We start from the raw sequence: 22,883 nt of genomic DNA on the forward strand, positions 1-22,883 counted from the left end.
AGTGCAGTGGCCGGATCTCAGCTCACTGCAAGCTCCGCCTCCCGGGTTCACGCCATTCTCCTGCCTCAGCCTCCGGAGTAGCTGGGACTACAGGCACCCGCCACCTCGCCCGGCTAGTTTTTTGTATTTTTAGTAGAGACGGGGTTTCACCATGTTAGCCAGGATGGTCTCGATCTCCTGACCTTGTGATCTGCCCGTCTCGGCCTCCCAAAGTGCTGGGATTACAGGCTTGAGCCACCGCGCCCGGCCACAGGATGCTTTTTTATCCAGTTGATGGCCTAATGCCTAAGTCTCTGACCCATGACCAGGTGTCCCTCTCACAGGAAACTTGTTTATACCAGCAGATACGCTTGTGGCTCTTGTCTGACCTGTGTCCAATTTATTTCTCCCAAGATAGCCACTTTCTAGGAGAGCCCTGACCAGGAGAGTCAGGTATGGATTAGTCAGGTGAGACACAGAGAAGGAAACACAAAAAAGCAAAGTGCATGACACAACAGAAGCAGTGTATTACTCGGTGATTATTGCAGAGAAGAGGACAGCACACCTCAAAATGCCAGAAAAGTGAGGAAGCCACCTGCATGCTCAACCAGCAGGTCAGATCACAAGGGAGAAAAGAAGAGATCAAAGCACTTTATTACGACCCAGGGTGTTACCAGCGGGCTTACAGAAAGCAGGCATGAGCTCCATGGAGTCATGCTATGGCTCAGAGGTGGTCAATGAGACATATCTGGGCAGCCCATGCAGGGTATGGGGGTTAGAGGGGGCAAGTCAAGTAGGTTGCACCTAGCTGGCCCGAAGGGAGGTCAACAAAGGAGGCTGCATAAGGCAAATATCTGGATCGGCAACATTAAGAAACTGGCAGGGGGAAGGGAAATAGAAACTGTGTCAAGGGTGACTAAGCCCTGTTTCTGGTATGAAAAAGTCCAACTTAATATTCAAGATGGATGCCTAGGTAGCAAACAATTATAGGAATTTACTACAGCTGAATTTTAAACAGGAGCAAAAGACAGCACTAAAAGACCACTTCAAAAGAAATATATAGCAAAAAAAAAAAAAAAAAAAAGCCTTTGAGTGATAGGATGATTTTTAAATAAATGGTTGGTTTCAATAATTCACAGCTATCACTCAGCATTCATATAAAATGCTTCTATCTGCAAAACATATTATAAGTGTTAAATAACAGATTATCACAACACCAAGATATATGAGCATGTGAATCTATTTTTTTGGAACCAAAATAGGCTGTGTGAGCACATAGTGCAACCAGTGGCCAAATTCTAATTTCAATTAGAGTGCTTTCCTCCCACTCCTGTGCCAAACTCAATGCTCCCACCGAGCAGAACATGTCCTCTAAAAAGGACTAAGTATAAAACAAGCACACTGTACCTCCCATCCATTCAATTAAGAAGTCTTTATTAAGCACCTACTATGTGTCAAGCACTGTTCCAGGAACCTGGGAAATACTGATAAACAAAACAGACCAAAATTGCCACCTGCATGGAGCTTCCATTCTATTAAGAGAAAACAGCAATAAACAATAATAAGTAAGTGAACTATATAGCATGTAACAAAAGGAAAAAGTGTTGTGAAGATAAGACGAAGTAGAACAGGAAAAGACTGGGAATGCTGGGGGGATGATAAAGTATAATTCTTAACATAGTGGTCACAATGGGCCTCGCTGGGAAGATTTGAAGGATATGAACGAATGAGCCAAGTGTGTATCAGAGAGAACATTCCAGGAAGAGGAGTCAGCGGGAGGGCTGAGAAAGGATCACACCTGCTGTATCTGAGGAGCATGAAGACTGGTGGGGCTGAAGCAGAAAGGGGGCAGAGAAGAGGAGGCAAGGAAGTAGTAAGACATGAGTTAGAGATAACTTTATAAGGCATTGTGAAGGTTTGGCTTTTACTCTGAGTGAAAGGGAAAGCCAATGGAGAGTTCTGAGCAGATGAGTGACATGAGCTGACTGTGGTTTCAAAAAGATTACTCTGTGCTGGGAATAGACTATCAGGGGAAAGATCAGTTAAGAACTAGCTCAGTAACCCTCCTGAGGGATTACTGTGTGGTAAGGTAGGATAATTTACTATGACAAATCAACCTAAATATATAATAACTAGACACAACATAAGTTTATTTCTTGTTTATATAACATTCCTGTATATGTACTCAGGTTGGCAAGACAACTGTCCTACATCCATATCCCCTCCATCTTGTAGCTACACCATCTCCTTGTGGAGATGTTTTTATCTGAATGCAAGCAGGATTTAAATTGGCAAAAAGTTTTAATGGGTCCAGCATTAAAGTGAATGTCTGTTCCACTAGAGAAAACTGTCAAATTGACATAAGTACCTAAAAGAGGCTGGGGAAATTTAGGCTAGCCAGGTTTCCAAAGAAAGGAAGACTGGATTTTGCTGAGTATCTCACAGTTTCCACAGTTCATCCTCAACTGGTAGCCATGAAAACAGGTAACTACTAAAAGTTAGTGATATGGTTTAGATCTGTGTCTCCACCCAATCTCCTGTTGAATTGAAATCCCCAGTGTTGGAGGTGGGGACTGGTGGGAGGTGATTGGATTATGGGGGTGGATTTGGATCTCTGGTATTGTTCTTGTGATAGAGTTCTCACATCATCTGGTTGTTTAAAAGTGTGTGGCGCCTGCCCGCTCTCTGTCTTCCTCCTGCTGTGGCCATGTGAAGATGCCTGCTCTGGCTTTGCCTTTCACCACAAGTAAAGGTTTCCTGAGGCCTCCCAAGCCATGCTTCCTATACAGCCTGTGGAACTATGAGCCAATTAAACATCTCCTTTCTCTGTGTATTACCCAGTCTCAGGCATTTCTTTATAGCAATATGAGAACAGACTAATACAGTTAGGATTCTGGACATATTCTGAAGGTAGACCCAATATGATCTCCTAATTTTGATCTGGGCAACTAGAATTAAGTAACTGCCATCAATTGAGATATGGAAGGCTGTGGTAATAGAAGGTTCTGTTCTGAACATGCTATTTCTGTTTGAGATGTCTATTAGACATACGAGAGGGGATGTAGAGTAGGAAATTGGATATATATGTGTGTGTGTGTATGTGTGTGTGTGTGTGTGTATGTGTGTGTGTCTGGGAGAAAGGACTGGACATATAAAGAAATGTAAGTCACATTAAAACCTGAAACTGGTAAGATCATAATAAAGTAAATATAGGTAGAGAAGAAAAGAGGAGAGGATTTGGGGGCACCCCAAAATCAAGAGATCAGGTTGAAGTAGCACCAGAGAAATAGACTGTGGGGCAAGAGAAAAAACAAAACAATGTAGTATCCTGGAAACCAAGTAAGGAAAATGTATCAAGGCAGAGAAGGTCATCACTTGTATCAGATGCTCCTAATGGGATGATGAGAGAAAAACCAACTATTAGATTTGTATGTATGTGGAAGTCAGTGCTGACCTCACCAAAGCAGTTCCGCTTGGAGTGGCAGTTGGTAAAGGTCTAAGTGCAGACAGCAAGTACAGACAACACTTTGAAATATTTTCTACAAAAGAAAGCAAAGAAATTGAGCGAGGCAAATAGAGAAAGCAGGGTCAAGAGAACTTTTTAAGATAGGAGAAATAATAGGATATTTGTGGGCTGACAAAAACGATCTTGTAGAAAGGGAAAAGCTGTCGATGGTGGAGGAAAGGACAGAATTGCTAGGATTATGTCTTTAAGCAGATGAGAGGAAATGAGGTTCAGTGTAGTGAAGAGCTGGTTATCTTCTATGAAGATAAGCAAGAATGCAGAGCATACAGACACAAACGCTGATGGTTGGGTGGATGTGATGGTGGGAGTTTGTGGAAGTTCCCTTCTGATGGCCCAGACAACACAGCAAGATTCTGTATCTTAAAAAGATATTAAAAGTAAAAAAAAAAAAAAAAAAAAAAAGCAGGGGTAAAGTAGGATATAAAATTATGAGCTGAAAATTAGGAGAGGGAGTCAGGTATCAGAGCAGTGGTCCCCAACCTTTTTGGCACCAGGTACCAGTTTCGTGGAAGACAATTTTTCTACAGACCGGGGTCAGAGGTAAGGGGATGGTTTTGGAATGATTCACACACATTACATTTAGTGTGCATTTTATTTCTATTATTATTACATTGTAATATATAATGAAATAATTATATGATGCATCATAATGTAGAATCAGTGGAAGCCCTGAGCTTGTTTTCTTGCATCTAAACAGTCCCATCTGGGGATAACGGGAGACAGTGACATATCATCAGGCATTAGATTCTCATAAGAAGTGTGCAACCTAGATCCCTTGCATGGGCAGTTCACAATAGGGGTCACACTCCTATGAGAATCTAATGCCACTACTGATCTGACAGGAGGCAGAGCTCAGGCAGTAATGTGAGCGATGGGGAGTAGCTATAAACACAGATGAAGCTTCACTTGCTCACTTGCCTGCTGCTCACCTCTTGTTGTGGTGCCCAGTACCTAACAGGCCACAAGACAGTACCAGTCTGTGGCACGGGGGTTGGGGACCCCTGTATTAGAGGTTTGAGAAGAGAGAAAGGGTGTGACATGAATAAAGGCAGTACAGGGAGCATTAAGTACCAACTTGAAGTTCAGAAATTCTGAAATATTTCATTGTCCTCCAGCCATACTGTTACTTGGCAGAATGTACAGAATAGGCAGAGATAGCAATAGGGTTGCAGTTTTGCCAAGCAAGTATGACATGAGAGAAGATTAGGAGAGTTGACTGGTTCCTGAAAATCTACTAGACTCCCATGCAACCCATGACCATCTTGTCACCAAGTCCTGAGAATTCTATTGCTTTAAATATTCCCGTTTCCTAATCCCTCTTGACTATTCTCAGAACCAGTGTCTTATAGGTTCTTTCCACTTATCACAAGGACTATCATAATAGCCTCCTAAACTAGTTTTTTTGTCTCTAAAATATCCATCCTCTTCCCTGAAGCCAGATGTTCTTTCTAAGCCTAATCAATCATGTTTTTCTCCTGCTTAAAATACTTTCACTTCTATAGTCTAAACTCTAAGCTTAGGACATAGAACCCTTTATTACTAATGCCTGGTTAGCTTTCCAGACTTATCTTTTACCACTCTCCCACAAGTACTCTGCCCTTGGCCAGAGGAGCTGCATACATATGTATCAAGGTAACTACTACCAACTCTGTGCTTCAATGCTAAGTAAAGGTTGAGCTACTGCTCCATTCCCCACCTAGATTGGAAGCTCCTTCAGGACAGGGATCTTGCTTTATTTGACTTGAAACCTGAGGGCCTGGGAGATGGCAGCCCCTCCAAGAATGTTGATTGAATAAACAAATACACACGTGACAGAAAGAACCAGAGCATCTCTAACAGATATAGGTATTAATGCACACATTTTGTAAGCCATATTATAAGAACATTGTATTGAAAAATAAATTAGACAAAGATATCTCATTCATTCATTTCACTCTACAAGCATTTAACAACCTATACTACACACCAGTCAGCATACCTAGGTGCTGAACATAATCTGCTTGCGGGAGACAAGTGAGTAAAATGATTACAGTTAATTTCCTACTTCTATAAGTAGGTCTGAAGAAAAATATTTTTAAAACATGTGTTGGCCTGGCACGGTGGCTCACGCCTATAATCCCAGCACTTTGGGAAGCTGAAGCAGGAGGATCGCTTGAGCCCACAAGTTCAAGACAAGCCTGGGGAACATAGTAAGACCTTGTCTCTACAACAAAACAAAACAAAACAAAAAAACCAGGCATGGTGGTGCACACCTGCAATCCCAGCTTCTCAGGAGGCTGAGGTAGAAGGATCACTTGAGCCTGGCAGCGCAAGGCTGCAGTGAGCTAAAATTGGGCCATGGCACTCCAGCCCAGGCAACAGAGCAAGAATCTGTACCTAAAAAAAATATTAAAAGTAAATAAAAATAAAACATGTGCTACCAAAATACATACTCAGTATTCCTCTAATTGGTATTGTAATTAGAACTTGAATACAGTGTAAATTGTGTCATTTTATCTACATTTCTCATTACATTAATAGCACTGACTTGCGTATATTTTGTCCAGCCTCAGTCTACTTTACCCATTTAGCCTAGAGAAAGACAACCTCATTGTTACCATAATGTGCACCTGTACTCAAAAATGCTATCCAGGCCGGGTGCGGTGGCTCACGCCTGTAATTACAGCATTTTGGGAGGCTGAGGTGGGCAGATCACAAGGTCAGGAGATTGAGACCATCCTAACACGGTGAAACCCCGTCTCTACTAAAAAAATACAAAAAAATTAGCCAGGCATGGTGGCGGGGGCCTGTAGTCCCAGCTACTCAGGACGCTGAGGCTGGAGAACGGCATGAAACCGGGAGGTGGAGCTTGCAGTGAGGCAAGATGGAGCTACTGCACTTCAGCCTGGGCGAAAGAGCGAGACTCCGTCTCAAAAAAAAAAAAAAAAAAAATGCTATCCAACTCCCTGCAATACTATCTTGAAAAATGTATCATAGGGAATAGAAATTCGGTTTTATGTGTTTAAAAAAAAATCACTACATTTCCCACTGTGTGGATAGCAGGAGAAAAAATGCATCCACTTTGAAGGTCCATGTTTAATAATGGTCAGATGCCAAATACACTGTATTAATATCAGTGAACAAAAGATATGGAGCTTCTCTCATATCTCCATCTGAATTAGATAGATTTTATACCTATGTAATAAATAGATATAGTTTATACCTATGTAATTTATACCTGTGTGTACTCGGTCACTCTATATACATACACGTGTGTGCGTGTGTGCACACAGACACACACATATATATACATATATACATTTACTTGAATTCAACCAGGTGCTTAACATGAAATAACAAACAGACTATAAGCTGTGAATATGTAAGGATAGTTACAATGTACAAGGAGAGTCAGTCACAGTAAATCTTTTCATTCTGAACAGCATTCCTTGCCCACCAATTTAGTCATTAAAACATGACTGCTATTTTTTGGAGAAAAAAATATAAATATTTTAAAATATAAACAAACATAGAATATTTACAAAAAATTTATATTTTTGTGAAACATAAATATTTCACAAAATATTGTGAAAAGTTAATACAATAAATATTTTTTATATTACAAAGCGGAAATGATGAATACATTGCTCAATTTAAGTAGGAAAACGTCACTTGTACAATTTGCTTTTCTGGTTTTTCAATGCTTTCTTGCCTGCTTTTAACCAAAGGAGAGAATACAACTGGTCTAGTTCCTCAGGGGATAGCAGCATTCAATCAATCATAGAGGAAAGGTAAATAAAAAGAAATTATTTTCAGAGACTCTAACATCCATCTATTCCTCCAATATCTTATTCTATCTTGTGTCTCTGCATCAGGGTGAATCACCAGAAAGCAATCTACTTTGACCACATCAGCTTAGCCCTTTAAAAGTCAGTTCCATTGATTTATCATACCTTAATGTCATGCCAAATGAATTTTTTTAAGAACAATTTAATTCAGGAAAAAACTGGATAATACTGGCCTTCAGAGTTTTATATACTTTATAACTGTGAAACACTTTTCATGCAATTATATTGATCCTCAATCAGCACTGCAATCTACTGGCATTTTGCTGTTTTTATTTCCTCAACTTTTCTTTATTCTTTTTATTACATCTTCATTTGTGTGGTTTCAAATTATTTTAAGAAAGGAATGATATAGCTGTTTTTCAATAAAGATAATAGTCTTACTAATAAATACTTCAGGACTTTCCAAAGTACTGCCAATTTCTCACCTTCAGTTTCTCATATACTTAAAAGTATGTCTGAAGAGAACATGAAACAAAATGAAACATCTTATTAAAAAGCATTTTTAAAATTCCCATTACATGCAAATTGTTTAATCATCCTTGATCACAGCATAGTAGCAATGAAAGGCAATAATCAAGTACCTCATACTTATTCTATGCTTACAAATACACAGACTGGAAATCTACATATATCTAAAATGCAACTGGACATTCAAAAGACAATCCCATGAAACTCCTACCTAATTCTCTAAATTGGTTCTCTTTGTAACTAACTATATATTTTCAAAGCTATATTGTGTTTTAAAACAGATGTCACAATGACAAAATCCATTTTAACATTTTTATCAACAGAAAAATAATTATTTCATTACTTTTCTTTTATTTATTTAATATATATATATATATTTTTTTTTTGAGAAAGAGCCTTCCTCTGTTGCCCAGGCTGGAGTGCAGTGGTGCGATCTTGGCTCACCGCAACCTCCATCTCCAGGGTTTAAGCAATTTTCCTGCCCCAGCCTCCTGAGTAGCTGGGACTACAGGCATGTGCCATCATGACCAGCTAATTTTTTGTGTTTTTAGTAGAGATGGGGTTTCACCATGTTGGCCAGGCTAGTCTTGATCTCCTGACCTCGTAATCCACTCACCTCGGCCTCCCAAAGTGCTGGGATTATAGCCGTGAGCCACCACGCCCAGCCGAGAAGTAATTGTTTTTCAATAATGTGTTGTCTAGGAAAGTTATTATGATTCCATATTGCCTAACACAGTCCATACTCAAATTTATCCAATTGTACCCAAAATTTATAGCTTTAAAATATATGTATAAAGTTGAGGACCCGATCAAGGTCCTTGAATCTGATTGCCATGTCTCTTTAGTCTCCTTCAATTGTATATCGTCCCACCACTGTTCTGTTTTTTGTGTGTGTGTGTGATAACGACATGATTTATAAACCCAGGGCAGATGTCTTATGGAATGTACGTACTCTGAACTTGTCCGATTCATACTTTATAGTTAGATTTAAGTTAAATAGTTTTGGCAAAAATATTATACAGGTGATACTGTGTGTTTCACTGCATCACTTTAGTAGACACGTGTCAGTTTGTCCCATTACAGGTAATGCTAAGTTTGACCACCAGATCTCTCCACTATAAAGGTATATTTTTCTCTTTGCAATTAACACATAATTGGTGTTGTCATACCTTAAGACCATGTAAATATCCTGTTCACCTACAGCCTTTCACCCAATGGTTTTAACATCCAATGATTGATGATCCTTGCCTGGAGTCAATCATTAGTGCAAATTAGTGATTTTGTAATTTTATATTTTGTCTACATTTTAAGTGTCATTTCTTCTGTAACGAACAACTTTATATTTCCCCCTTTTCTCTCTTAGTAACAAAGTGAGTTTTTTTTTTTTTCAATTTTAAAGTACGATTATGGACTTACAAATTCTCTTTCACATAATGTGTTATAATCCATACCTACCATTATTCTTTTAGATGTTCAAATTGTTTCAAGTTTTGATGGTAGGAAACTTTCAAATAGGCTCCTGTGCCTTTTTGACATGTCCCCATCAGTTTTTGAGCACGTTCTTGCTTTCCGACACAGTATGTTCCAGGACCTCTTTGCCCCCCATTAAGAAATCAGGAACTTCTCTAAGGAACATTGCTTTCTTTTGGTAGGAAACCATATTTGGAACCCAAAATCTACACCCTGGATATATTCATTCTTACTGGGGCTTCTAGGCCCTTTCCTTGGACTGAGATAGAAAACAAATTTTTTAAATCTATGAGTTAATGTTAATGCCACCAATTCAAAACTAATACCACAGTACACTTTCTAATTTCATCCCATTCTCCTAATTAATATCTCCTAAGAACCCTGGTTCCCCCTAATCCAGTAAAATTATTTCTTTGCTCTATCCTATATTACAAACAAAATAATTTCAAGATACATGTAGTTAAGGATGGGAGTGAGACTTCTCTAAGTCTGTTTTTATATAGTTGTGACTTTTGAACTATGTAAATGTTCACATGTTGAACATCTGATCATCTACTCCTTATGATAATTGTTTTACTGGTGTCTGGTTTAATCCTTCGGTGCTTCTCTTTTGCAAAAATAAACTATTTTTTTTCTTTTTTGTGGAGAACAGTATCTCGCCATATTGCCAGGCGGGTCTTGAACTCCTGGGTTCAAGCTGTCTTCTCACCTCTGCCTTTTGCAAATTTTGTCCTTAGAATATTTCCCTCTGAGTTTGTACAATCAGAATAATATGTTTAAAAGTTACTTAAGCCAAGAAGTATATGGAAAAACGCTCAGTATCACTAAACATCAAGGAAATGCAAATCAAAACCACAATAAGATATTTTATGTCACCCCAGTTAGTATAGCTACTATCAAAAAGACAAAACAAATGCTGGCAAAGATGCAGAGAAAAGGGAATTCATACACTGATGGTGGGAATGCAAATTAATACAGCCATTACGGAAAATGGTATGGAGGTTCCACCAAAAAACTAAAAATAGAACTACCAATCTCATTACTGGGGTTATATCCAAAGAAAAGGAAATCAGTATGTCAAAGAGGTGTCTGTGTTCTCATGTTTATTGCAGCATTTTTCACAATAGCCAAAACATGGAATCAACCTAAGTGTCCATCCACAGACAAATGGATAAAGAAAATGTGGTTTATTTACACAATGGAATACCATTCAGTCATTAAAAAGAATGAAATCCTGTCATTTGCAGCAACATGGATGAACCTGGAAGACATTATGTTAAATGAAATAAGAAAGGCACAGAAAGATGAATACTGCACATTCTCATTCATATGTGGAAGCTAAATAAATTGATCTCACAGAAGATGAACAAGACAGTGGTATCTAGAGGTTGGGAAGGGTAGAGAAAAGAAAAGGATAGGGAGAGGTTGGTTAATAAATATAAAATTATCCTAGATAAGAGTTACAAATAATTTATTGTATATTTTCAATTAGCTAGAAGAGAGAATTGTGAATGTCTCAACACAAAGAAATTATAAATATTTGAGGTAATGGATATGCTAATAACCCTAATTAATCATTACAGTGTATACATGTATCAAAATATCGCTCTGTACTACACAAATATGTACAATTATTATGTGTCAATTTAAAATATAGTTTTTAAAGCAACTTAAAAGGCCAGGTGCCCTGACTCACACCTGTAATCACAACACTTTAGGAGGCCACAGTGGGTGGATCCTTTGAGTTTAGGAGTTTGAGACCAGCTTGGGCAACATGGCGAAACCCCATCTCTATAAAAAAAATACAAAAATTAGCCAGACATGGTGGCACATGCCTGTAGTTCCAACTACTTGGGAGGCAGAGGTAGGAATATCACTTGAGCTCAGGAGGTTGAGGTTGCAGTGAGCCAAATCACGCCACTGGACTCTAGCCTGGGTGACAGAGAAAGACTCTGTCTCAAAAAAATAAAAAGTTAAATAAATAAATAAAAGCTATTTAAGTTTATTTTTTTGGTGATTACGTCGTGAATTTGTAAGGCTCATTTGTTCTTGTTTGTTTTGAATTTTAGGGTTCGCTTTTGTGTGTGTGTGTGTGTGTGTGTGTGTGTGTGTGTGTGTGTGTGTTTGTTTTGAGATGGAGTCTTGCTGTGTTGCCCAGGCTGGAGTACAGTGGTGCGATCTCGGCTCACGGCAACCTCTGCCTCCCAGGTTCAAGCAATTCTGCTGCCTCAGCCTCCCCAGTAGCCGGGATTACAGGCGCCTGCCACCGCAACCAGCTAATTTTTGTATTTTTAGTAGAGACAGGGTTTCACCATGTTGGCCAGGCTGGTCTCAAACTCCTGACCTTGTGATCTGCCCACCTCAGCCTCCCAAAGTGCTGGGATTACAGGCATGAGCCATCATTCCCGGCTGGGTTTGCTTTTTAAAAATCATTTTTCTTTACCTTTTTTGTTTCAATACATGACCATTTACATGGGTCAAAAGTACAACTATAAAATCAGAGTTAGAAAAATCTCACTCCCATCCCTATTTTCCTCCACAGTGCTCTTCATCCGATCCTTATCATAATTATTTTACTGGTCTCTGGTTTAACCCTTTCTGTGCTTCTCTTTTGCAAAAAATAAACTATATCTATAAATATACTTTTCCTTTTTGTGGAGAACAAGCTCTCACTATGTTGCCCAGGCTGGTCTTGAACTCCTGGGATCAAACTGTTCTCGCCCGTGCCTCGCTAAGTGTTGAGATTACTGGCATAAGCTGCTTTGCCTGGCCAGACTACATATTTTTTATTTTCTATTCTTTCATATGAAAAAGGGACCATACTCACTATATCTATATACATTGTAAATCTGGAAATCTGTCCATATCAGTACATAGAAATCTTCCTTATTCTTTTTAGTATTCTATTCTATTCAATCCGTCTCCTCTGGACAGACATTTAGGTTTTTTCTGCTATTACTAACAATCCTATAATGAAAAACTTTGAGCATATGTTATTCTATATTTGTACAGGTGGTTCATCAGGATAAATTCCTAGAATTTGGACTGGTAAGTCAAAGGTAGGTGATGGTATAATTTGGTAGATACTACAAAATTCTCATAAAATTACACTGTCACATTCCAGTCAGCAACATAAGTGCCTGTTTCTTCACAGGCTTACCAATTAAGTATATTCTGAGCTTTTAACTCTTGCCAATCTGCAAAGTAAAAATGATCTCTCTGTATATTAATTGGCATTTCTCTTATTATCAATGAAATTTGAACATCTTTACAAATATTGTCATACATCATATCTTTTTTTTGGTGAACTATCCATATCTTTTGTTCATTTTTAAAATCATAAGTTAAACACTTATTTCAATGTAAAAAAGAATTCAATAATCCTATAATGATGGCTTCAAACTTTGTTCTAAAAAAAGAATATTAAACAATGAAAAAACAATGTAAGAACTAACTGAAAAGAATACGAACAACCCTTAAAACTATATCGTCATATTCTATACTGTGTTCCAAACAGTCCACTAAAAAGTGGAAGTTAAATCAAATGAGAAGGATTAAGAAAAATGTATTCAAGTTATAATTTTATGATATCAATTAGTGTTAAGTGGTTTATCTCACAAACAACCAAGTCACTGAAGAAGGTGAAAGTTTGGGAAACAGATGGTTGAGAGACATTTTTTGGTAGCAGTTTCATTACACCCACCTCGCAAGTACAGGTAATTCTTCGAGGATGAGGGGCTTCCTGTTGTAGCTGATATACTGTAAGAAGGTAGAAACAAAAAGTGTCAATGTCCCTTCCATAGAACTTATCAATATATTAGAAATAAAAACCTGGCTGCTTTTTATGTTCACAAGAAAACTGGTATAACCTTATTTATTAAATGGTGTTATGAACAAAACAAAGAAAGTAAACAAAACTACATTTAGTGAAAGCCCAGGAGCAATACAAACAGAAAAATCATAATCCAAATAAGTGTCTTTTTACCTTGTAACAAGTCAGTGCTGGATATTTGGCTCTGTTCTCTGAAATCTGGTCATTTATTTTTCCCAATTCTTTGTGGGGATATTAAAGGATGTCTTTGATATAAACCAATAATGGTTATATATACATATATTTGAAGCATGTTATTGTCAAGCTTGAAACTAAAATCAAGATTTACAGGCTAAATGTAACGGATACACTGTTTTTCTCCCCTATTTATATTGCAAACATCTACCTTCAAAGATAATCTTCCTCTTTCCCTAAAAACAAAAGTTCTGAGCCAAAGTTACCACTGCTTATTCAACTAGGGCAAATATAGCAAAAGAAAGAATTCAGATATTCAAATAACTTGCCAAAAGAGTGAATCATTTTCAGGGCATATGAAAATGTATCAGTGAAAATTATACCGATACCATGACTTCCTTCTAGCCTCACTTCAGACTTTTTTATTTAAAATGAAAAAAGAATGAATAGGATGTGTGGCTACATATGTCTAAGTTTATCTCTTAGAGATTTTTTTTCTATTTCTACATATATAATCACATATAATTTAATATTCTAAATACTTAAGATATTTTGTCAACATAACATCAAACTACCCAGTAATCTGGGACCATCAGGTAACAGATGACTCAGATTTCAAAGGGATATCATTACACAGACTCTACTTCTGACCACACTGATTCATCTACATCATAGGAACATATATAGAATAAATGCAATTAGACTATACATATATACACACATACATAATTAGCCTGTGTGTGTATATATAAATGTGTGTGTATATATACACTCTCTCTCTCTACACACACACACAGTGAACACACACAGATACAATCACCATGTGTACTTCTATGCAAAGGGGATACAGCACTGTGGTTAAGAATTTGAACTCTTGAATCGAACAATCTGGAGTCTGAACACTGGGGCTCTGTCACTAACACTGCATTCTGTGCCTTCATTTTCCTTATTTGCAAAATGGGATTAATAATAATTTCTACTTCACAGATTACTTAAGGATATAAATAATTTATGTAAAAGATGTAAAATAGTCCCTAGCTCACAGTAAATGCTCAATGAAAATTACTCATTATTATGCATAGGTGACTGGTATTAATACATAAAATTCTTTATAATAATACTTGATTACTAGGATGCATCTTGAGTTCCTCACTAAAACATAGTATCAGAGCAATGCTATAATTTAAAAGGAACTGAGAAAATACAGCTTTATTGTTTAAAAATCAAACACAAAGCCACTTCATCAGTAATGTTTAAATTCTACTGGTAGAAATGTGTTCCTTTACCTTTTTCTCCTGATGGCAAAAGTCCCCAAGAGAAGTAATGCATTAAAATAGTTTTAGATACTCATATTTCATTGAGTTAATAAGAAATATTCCTGTGGATACAGTTTTATATATTGTTACGAGATGACACAAAGAGAGTTAATTCTGAGGTAGAAAACGGAAGAAAAAGCACTAAAGTCAAATTTGTCTGGCCCTGATAATGAAAAGTACATGTGTATCACCCCATGATATGTGTAAATCTCCACCCTCCTTAAAAGCGGCCAAAACATGATTTGTAAGAAAGAAGTGTTCTTCAAGGGCCAGGCACAGTGGCTCCCACCTGTAATCCCAGCGCTTTGGGAGGCCCAGGTGGGAGGATCATTTGAGTTTAAGAGACCAGCCTGGGCAACATAGCGAGACCCTGTCTCTAAAAAATGTAAAAAAAAAAAAAAAAAAAAAAGATTCTTCAAGTCCATTCCTCCATATTGGTAACCATAAGGTAAAAATTCAGTTCACATTTCTACTTTGATCAGTAATTCTCAAAACATTGGTATTTCTCTTTGTCAAGAAAATGCTCTGGAAAGTGCTGCCATCTATGAAAATCCAATTCTGAGAACTGAATGATAGTCAAGAAGAACATTAAAAGTTAATACAGAAAGTAAAATGTCGATTTTGACTCAAAGCACAAATACTGTAGTATCTGGTTATCAGCAGTAAGCATTTGCCTGTTCAGTAAGCATACATTAAGATGAGCCACTATGAAAAAAGGGGAGACAATATTGTCATATGAGAATTGATCTGGGTTTCAAATTTGTTTCATCAGAGTTTCAAAGGGTACAGTATTTTCTTAACATTAAGTCACATAAGGTTATTTACTTTTCAGTTTCTTTCAAATCCTCCTAATTGTCTCAAAGGATAAAGCTCTGTTTCATAAAGAGAAACTTTTAGACAAATGCTTCCTGATTGGCTACCAGTGGTTACCAATGGTTAATCTACCTTTAAGACTCGCTTTTTTTAATTCCTGGTTTTATTTTTTTTGTTTTTTTGTTTTTTGAGACAGTGTCTCACTTTGTCATACAGGCTGGAGTACAGTGGCACAAACACAACTCACCGCAGCCTCAACCTCCCGAGTTCAAGCAATCCTCATGCCTCAGAACCCAAGTAGCTGGGACTACAGGCACACACCACCACGTCCAGTTAATTTTTTTTTTTTTTTTTTTTTTTTTGAGACAGAGTCTCGCTCTGTCACCCAAGCTGGAGTGCAGTGGCATGATCTCAGCTCACTGCAAGCTCCACTTCCCAGGTTCATGCCATCCTCCTGCCTCAGCCTCCCGAGTAGCTGGGACTGCAGGCGCCCACCACCATGCCTGGCTAATTTTTTGTATTTTTAGTAGAGACAGGGTTTCACTATATTAGCCAGGATGGTCTCGATCTCCTGACCTCGTGATCTGCCCGCCTCGGCCTCCCAAAGCACTGGGATTACAGGTGTGAGCCACCACGACCAGCCTAATTTTTGTATTTTTTATAGAGACAGGGTTTCACCATCTTACCCAGGCTGGTCTCAAACTCCTGAGCTCAAGTGATCCTTCCACCTTGGCTTCTTAAAATGCTGGGATTACAGGTGTGAGCCACTGTGCCTGATCAAGTCTTGGATATTTTATAACAAATATAACAAATTTGGATTCAAAAAACACCTATCAAAAAGATCATTAAAAAATTATACAAAGTAATGACGTTTAATTCAGGCCCTTCTCTCTCAGTTTAGAATTTTTGATAATTTGAATTGGAACTCAGCTGAATTTAAATCAGCACAATCATTAAAAGATTCACCAAAAATTAATAGCTAAATTCAAGATGAGGGAATATATGATTAAAGTACTTAATATCTTCAATCACCTTAGAAGTGTCAATCATATATACTTATTAATGAAATTCTCAATCCCTACAGACAATAAATTGTTCATCAAGTCCAAAGATCACAATTGGTATCTTGAAGTCAAAATTGGCCCACATGTGTTTTGTTTGCTGTCTTTTAAATTTGAGTAGGTATTTAACATCAAAAAATTAAGAAACTTAAGGACAACAAAAGCAAAAGAGAATGCCAGCCTCTCTTGAAAACTCAGATCTAGCAATATCGAACCCAGAATCTAACAAGACAATAAAAGATGCTAATTTTGAGCTACTCTCTATAGACAGGGTCTCCACGGTCTACTGTCTCAGAGTCCTAATCTGGCTTGCTTGCCTCATTTATTACATGTAAGGTTCCTGGTTTAATTCACACAACAAGTATTGAAAAGCAATAAAACCATATTTGTTTAAAAAGAGTCCAAAACTTAGACTTCTCGCTAATTTTATTTCCCTATTGGTTTATATTTGTAAGACTTCAGAGTTACATTTTAACAAGATCAGTGGAACTAACAGTAAGAAGTACAAGATAGGCATGGGTAAAATAAGTTTCTTTTAGAATCAAATTGTAAAATGCTGTTCAGATTCCACCATGCCAAAGATAGAAAAACAAAACACACTAACATGTAGCAACTTTTGACATTAAATTAAATCATCTTGTTTACTTTTATAGATCTATTACAGAAGTGAACAATTAGAACTTCTTGAGTAGCTTTCAACGGGTGTACCGCCTTACATGAATTGACATACCTAATTATTTTTAAAATTTCAGCCCATGTCTATTTCATTACCATTTTAAGAATTTTTTAATAATTAAATTTAAGTCACATTACGGAGATGCTGAAGCATTACAGTTTGTCGGTCCCAAAGAGTATTAGTAGAAAATATTGTCAATTATCAATTCTAAACTGTATACATATATCTGGCCTAAGATTGTCATGGCTCAAATATTAAGGAAACTGAACAATGCCTCCTACCTCAGTTATTTAAAATTCCAGTCTCTATTTATGACATCAGGGTATTACAGGCCTATCGGTCTTTAAAATTTTTCCTACTAAAATGTAAAGACTCCTAAGAGATGAAGTCCTTAAGGTACAATTAATAAACATCTTACTGAAGATTATTTAGAGCTAGTTGTAGAAACTGTAAAACTGCCTGAGTGGTAAAGATAATATAAACAAAAAGTTCAGCTTAATCACATTTTTTTCTAAGATCGGAATTTGACAAACACAATAACCATCTATATGATCATAAAAAGTCATCGTTAGAATGCATTTATTTATTTAATATGAATGAATAAATGAATGAGACAGGGTCTGGAGTTCAGAGTCCTGATCAAAACTCACTGCAGCCTCCACACCCCTTGGGCCCAAGTAATCCTCCCACCTCCACCCCGGAAGCAGTTCCTCCCACCTCCACCTCCCAAGCAGCTGGGACCACAGGAGGGCAACACCATGACCAGCTAATGTTTTTATTTCTTATTTTTTGGTAGAGATGGAATCCCCGTATATTGGCCAGGTTGGCCTCAAACTTTTGGGCTCAAGAGATCCTCCCACCTCAGTCTCCCCAGACTACTAAGATTACAGGCCTGAGTCACCAGGCCTGGCTGCAATTTTTGTTTCCTCATTTGTTAAAATTTGTACATACTCAAATCTTGGAAGATTAATATCATAATCTTATAAGAAAATTTCTAAAAAGGATTTTTCCACTTGCTTTTAATATAGTTTTATTATAAAATTTCCTTGAATCAGAAGTTTTTTTTCCTTTGACAGTCAAAAGATAAAATATTTATTTTAAAAATTTCCTACACATTTCTATTATTAAAATGATTATGGGGAGTTCAGACACTGAAGTCATTAAGAGAAATGATAAAACTCAGTAACAGAATTATAGTCTTATTAAAGAAAGATTCAGCTGGGCACAGTGGCTCACACCTATAATCCCAACACATGGGAGGCCAAGGAGGCAGGATCACTTGAGGTCAGGAGCTGGAGACCTTCCTGGGCAACACAGTGAGACCTTGTAGTCTACAAAATAAAATTTTTAAAAATCAACCTGTGGTCACAGCTACTCAGGAGGTTGAAGCGGTAGGATCACTTGAGCCCAGGGGGTCAAGGCTGTAGCATGCCAAGATTGCACCACTGAACGCCAGTCTGGGCGACAAAGTAATAGCCTATCTCTTTTTTTTTTAATGTGGTTTTTTTTTTTTTTTTTTGAGACAGAGTTTTGCTCTTCGCTTTTGTTGCCCAGGCTGGAGTGCAATGGTGCGATCTTGCCTCACTGCAATCTCTGCCTCTCAAGTACAAGGGATTCTCCTGTCTCAGCCTCCCAAGTAGCTCGGATTACAGGCATGCGCCACCACACCCAGCTAATTTTTTGGTATTTAGTAGAGACGGGTTTCACCATGTTAGGCTGGTCACGAACTCCTGACCTCAGGTGATCTACTCGCCTCAGCCTCCCAAAGTGCTGGGATGACATAAATGCCATTTTTTAAAACAAATGATAGCTACTGCAAGACATGCAAGATATGTGAAGCTACAAAAAATACCAATTGCATATACTACATTTACTAATTGATACTTTTCACAGAGGAAAAGATCACCACAAACTCAATAATAGTCTGAGGCTTCATAAATGTTCTTACATTAAAAATGTGCAGGGTGCAAGTCAGAGTCAGAGAATAAAGATAAACTGAAAACCAGAAAATGCAGAGAAGTTTTTGTTGTTGTTGTTGTTGTTGTTGTTTTGAGATGGAGTCTCACTCTGTAGCCCAGGCTGGAGTGCAGTGGCATGATCTTGGCTCACTGCAACCTCTGCCTCCCTGGTTCAAGCAATTCTCCTGCCTCAGCCTCCCAAGTAGTTGGGACTACAGGTGTGTGCCACCACACCCAGCTAATTTTTGTATTTTTAGTAGAGCTGGGTTTCACCATGTTGGCCAGGCTGGTCTCAAACTCCTGATCTCAGGCAATCCGCCTGCCTCAGCCTCCCAAAGTGCTGGGATTACAGGCATAAGCCACAGCGCCCGGCCAGAGAAGAATTTTAAATAGGCTTCCAGCCAATGAGATTACGAGACAAAATCTTTAGGAGGTAAAGAACATTAGTCATTTTTACATATTCGTATAACTATACTCCCAAGGGAAAAAGAAAAAGGCACCAGCAGCGTTGGGGCAAAGCATCTACGGCAATATTTTTAAAGATTGTTCATGTTTTACTTATAATTAGCCCAAAGTGGCAATCTATTAAAAACAAAATTATCTCTTCTGAGAACATAAGACCAATGAGAATCTGAATTGCTGTTCCTTCAGTCGGCAAATTTCAGCAACCTACAAACATCAAATTTATAATAAACCTCAACATTTACAAAGATATTAATCTATAATTAAAGTACAGGTTTCTTAGGCTGCTAATTCAACTACAGAAACAAGGACTTATAGTGCTTTTCCATAATAATGCATTCATAAATTTTAAAAAACCATTTTGATTATATTAGCCCTATTTCAACTCTTAAAATCTGAAATATCCTTTACTTGATGAAATAATATTCTCTAGAAAACAAGGAAAGGAAAACAAAGAACTAAAACCCTAGACATTTAAAAAGAAATATTTATCCTAACGCAGTTTAAAGAGCAGCATGGAATCAAGTATCTCCCTTATATTTTGGGAAAGTAATTATTTAAAAGTTAGATCACCTTTTTTTTTTTTTTTTTTTTTTGCCTCTTTTCACTTATTCTTTCTGTCAACATAGCCTCCTGAATTATTGTCATTTAAATATTCCTTTCTTCACATAAAGAAACAGGACCTGAAAATAATTAGACTGTTTGAATTCTCAGTGTCTCCTTGTATTAGCTTTATTAACCACTCTTAACAAGTGGTCTCAAGTTTCACTACATGGAATTCATGCAAGCTCAGAGGGATGAAATGCATTCCAGACAGAAAACCATACACTGAACAGACTTTGTGGAAACACTTACTTAACCACAATTACTTCTATGCTATTCCCAAACCTTGTTGTAAATTAATTTTTCAACAATGGATACAAAATGGAATTTCTATCTAATAATCCCATATTTTTATATTACTTATAAAGCACTATAACCCACACAATTAAATTTATTTGTAGACTTACAGTAAGATTTCCAAACAGGAGGTCTATATTCATCTGTATCTGAAAGAAAAAACATCAAATTAACATTACCGAACATTTAAATTTTAAATGAGACATTTTAATAATTAACTCATTTAATACATATTTGAGATCTATTTGTTCTAGGTATTGTGCTAGGCATGAAGGGGCATTCAAGGGTTTTTTTTAGCCTTGGTCCGTCCTTAGTTGGAGAAATTTTCCAAAGATGTTTAAAGAAAGTTATTGTATTTATTCAACTGCTTATTACATAAAACATCAAGGTTAACTTTTACTGCTCGTACTCATTTCTTACTATCACTGAAGTAATAGTCAATAAAGGCTTTGTTTCTTTGGGCTTAATGATTATTTCACTGAAAGATCCCTAAAATTATTGAATTTTTCTTTTTCAGTCAAATTTACCAGATTAATAATTTTAATTACCCCAAAAGTTAAGTATTTCTATTATTTTCCCCCATTACATTTAGGGGATTCCAATGTACATGGTTTTACTAACATGAAGAGAGAACAGCAAGATTCAGATCTCAGTCCTCACACATCCTGGACAATCAAAACCAGGAAATGAGAAACACTTCAATGGAAGAGAGTGTATCTACGGAACGACAACGAACATGAGGTGAACATCTGCTCTTCAAGTCCATTTCCCCTCACGTTGCCTGAGTGCAGATGTAGGAGATAGTATAAATAGGAAGTGGAAAGAGATGAAAATACAAACACATGAGGGACGTGAAGTAATCAGAGAAAGGAGAAGGAGCCAGTGTGGTCTGGCTTCTCATCAGTAAAGTATAGCTGGGGGCTAATTTTGCCAGCCAAAAGCTCTGCCTGCAAGACTATATAGTCAAGACTGCAGAAACATTTTTTGGTATAAAGATATGGGCCGGGTGCGGTGGCTCAAGCCTGTAATCCCAGCACTTTGGGAGGCCGAGATGGGCAGATCACAAGGTCAGGAGATCGAGACCATCCTGGCTAACACGGTGAAACCCCGTCTCTACTAAAAAATACAAAAAGCTAGCCGGGCAAGGTGGCGGGCACCTGTAGTCCCAGCTACTCGGGAGGCTGAGGCAGGAGAATGGCATAAACCCAGGAGGCGAAGCTTGCAGTGAGCTGAGACCCGGCCAATGCACTCCAGCCCAGGCGACAGAGCGAGATTCCGTCTCAAAAAAAAAAAAAAAAAAGATATGGCCAGCCACATCACCTGGCTCTGCTGGAAACCAACATGAACTCATTAGGCAATCTGATCCTAAAATCTTCATCTTCAAGGAAGCAAAAAAATCCCTGGAAAGTTTATTGAGAAAACTAAACAAGTAGCTCAGGTAAAATGGTCATAGACGAAAGACATTCAGCCTCCAATTTGTAACCTTTAAACTGCAATATCACACTTGGTTTATGTGTTATCAAAAATCACACAAATACTTTGAGAAAAAGGGTTATAGCAAGACTACTAATAGTAGGCATATTAACATAACATGGAAATTTTAAATCATGTGGAAATTGCTTGGGACCCCATAGGAGTGTTCAAATATGTCTGCTTCAAGATGCTTCAATGAGCATCCAAATTGGTAAGGGGGAAGTCAACCTGTCGCTGTTTGCTGATGACATTATCGCACACCTAGAAAACCCTAAATACTCATCCAAAAAGCTCCTAGAACTGGTAAATGAATTCAGCAAAGTTTCCAAAATTAATGTACACGAATCAGTAGCTCTGCTATACACCAACTGTGACCAGGCTGAGAATCAGGTCAAGAACTTGATCTCTTATACAAAAGCTGCAAAAAACAAACAAACAAACAAAACAAAAACAAAAACAAAACTTAGGAATACACATAACCAAGAAGGTGAAAGACCTCTGCAAGGAAAACTGCAAAACACTACTGAAAGAAATCATAGATGACACAAACAAATGGAAACACATCCCATGCTCATGGATGGGTAGCATCAATATTGTGAAAATGACCACACTACCAAAAGTAATCTATAAATTCAATGCAACTCCCATCAAAATATCACCATCATTCTTCACAGAACTAGAAAACACAGTCCTAAAAATCATATAGAACCAAAAGAGAGCCCGCACAGCCATAGCAAGACTATGCAAAAAGAACAAATGTGGAGGGATTACATTACCCAGCTTCAAACTATACTATAAGGCCATAGTCAGCATAGTACTGGTATTAAAATAGGAATATAGACCACTGAAACAGAATAGAGAATCCAGAAATAAAGCCAAATCCTTACAGCCCACTGATCTTCAACAAAGCAAACAAAAACATTAAGTAGGGAAAGGATACCCTATTCA

General features: G+C 37.5%; 1 protein-coding gene across 8 annotated transcripts in view; it reads right to left on the minus strand.

Annotated features, from left to right (window-relative positions):
* CHN1 (chimerin 1) overlaps positions 1–22,883 on the minus strand; it is a 199,665-nt gene that overhangs the window by 128,538 nt on the left and 48,244 nt on the right. For all 8 annotated transcript variants that reach the window (XM_077957229.1, XM_077957227.1, XM_077957223.1 and 5 more), the window contains 2 exons: positions 20,573–20,611; positions 12,974–13,029 (listed from right to left, as the gene is read on the minus strand). Coding sequence is in view for 6 of the 8 variants with exons in the window: in XM_077957227.1 (XP_077813353.1) it covers positions 12,974–13,029; positions 20,573–20,611 (95 nt within the window). In the remaining 2 variants the exon portion in view is untranslated. The remainder of the gene's footprint in view (positions 1–12,973; positions 13,030–20,572; positions 20,612–22,883) is intronic.

Source organism: Macaca mulatta, chromosome 12, assembly GCF_049350105.2.
Source record: "Macaca mulatta isolate MMU2019108-1 chromosome 12, T2T-MMU8v2.0, whole genome shotgun sequence".
NCBI classification, from domain to species: Eukaryota; Metazoa; Chordata; class Mammalia; order Primates; family Cercopithecidae; genus Macaca; species Macaca mulatta.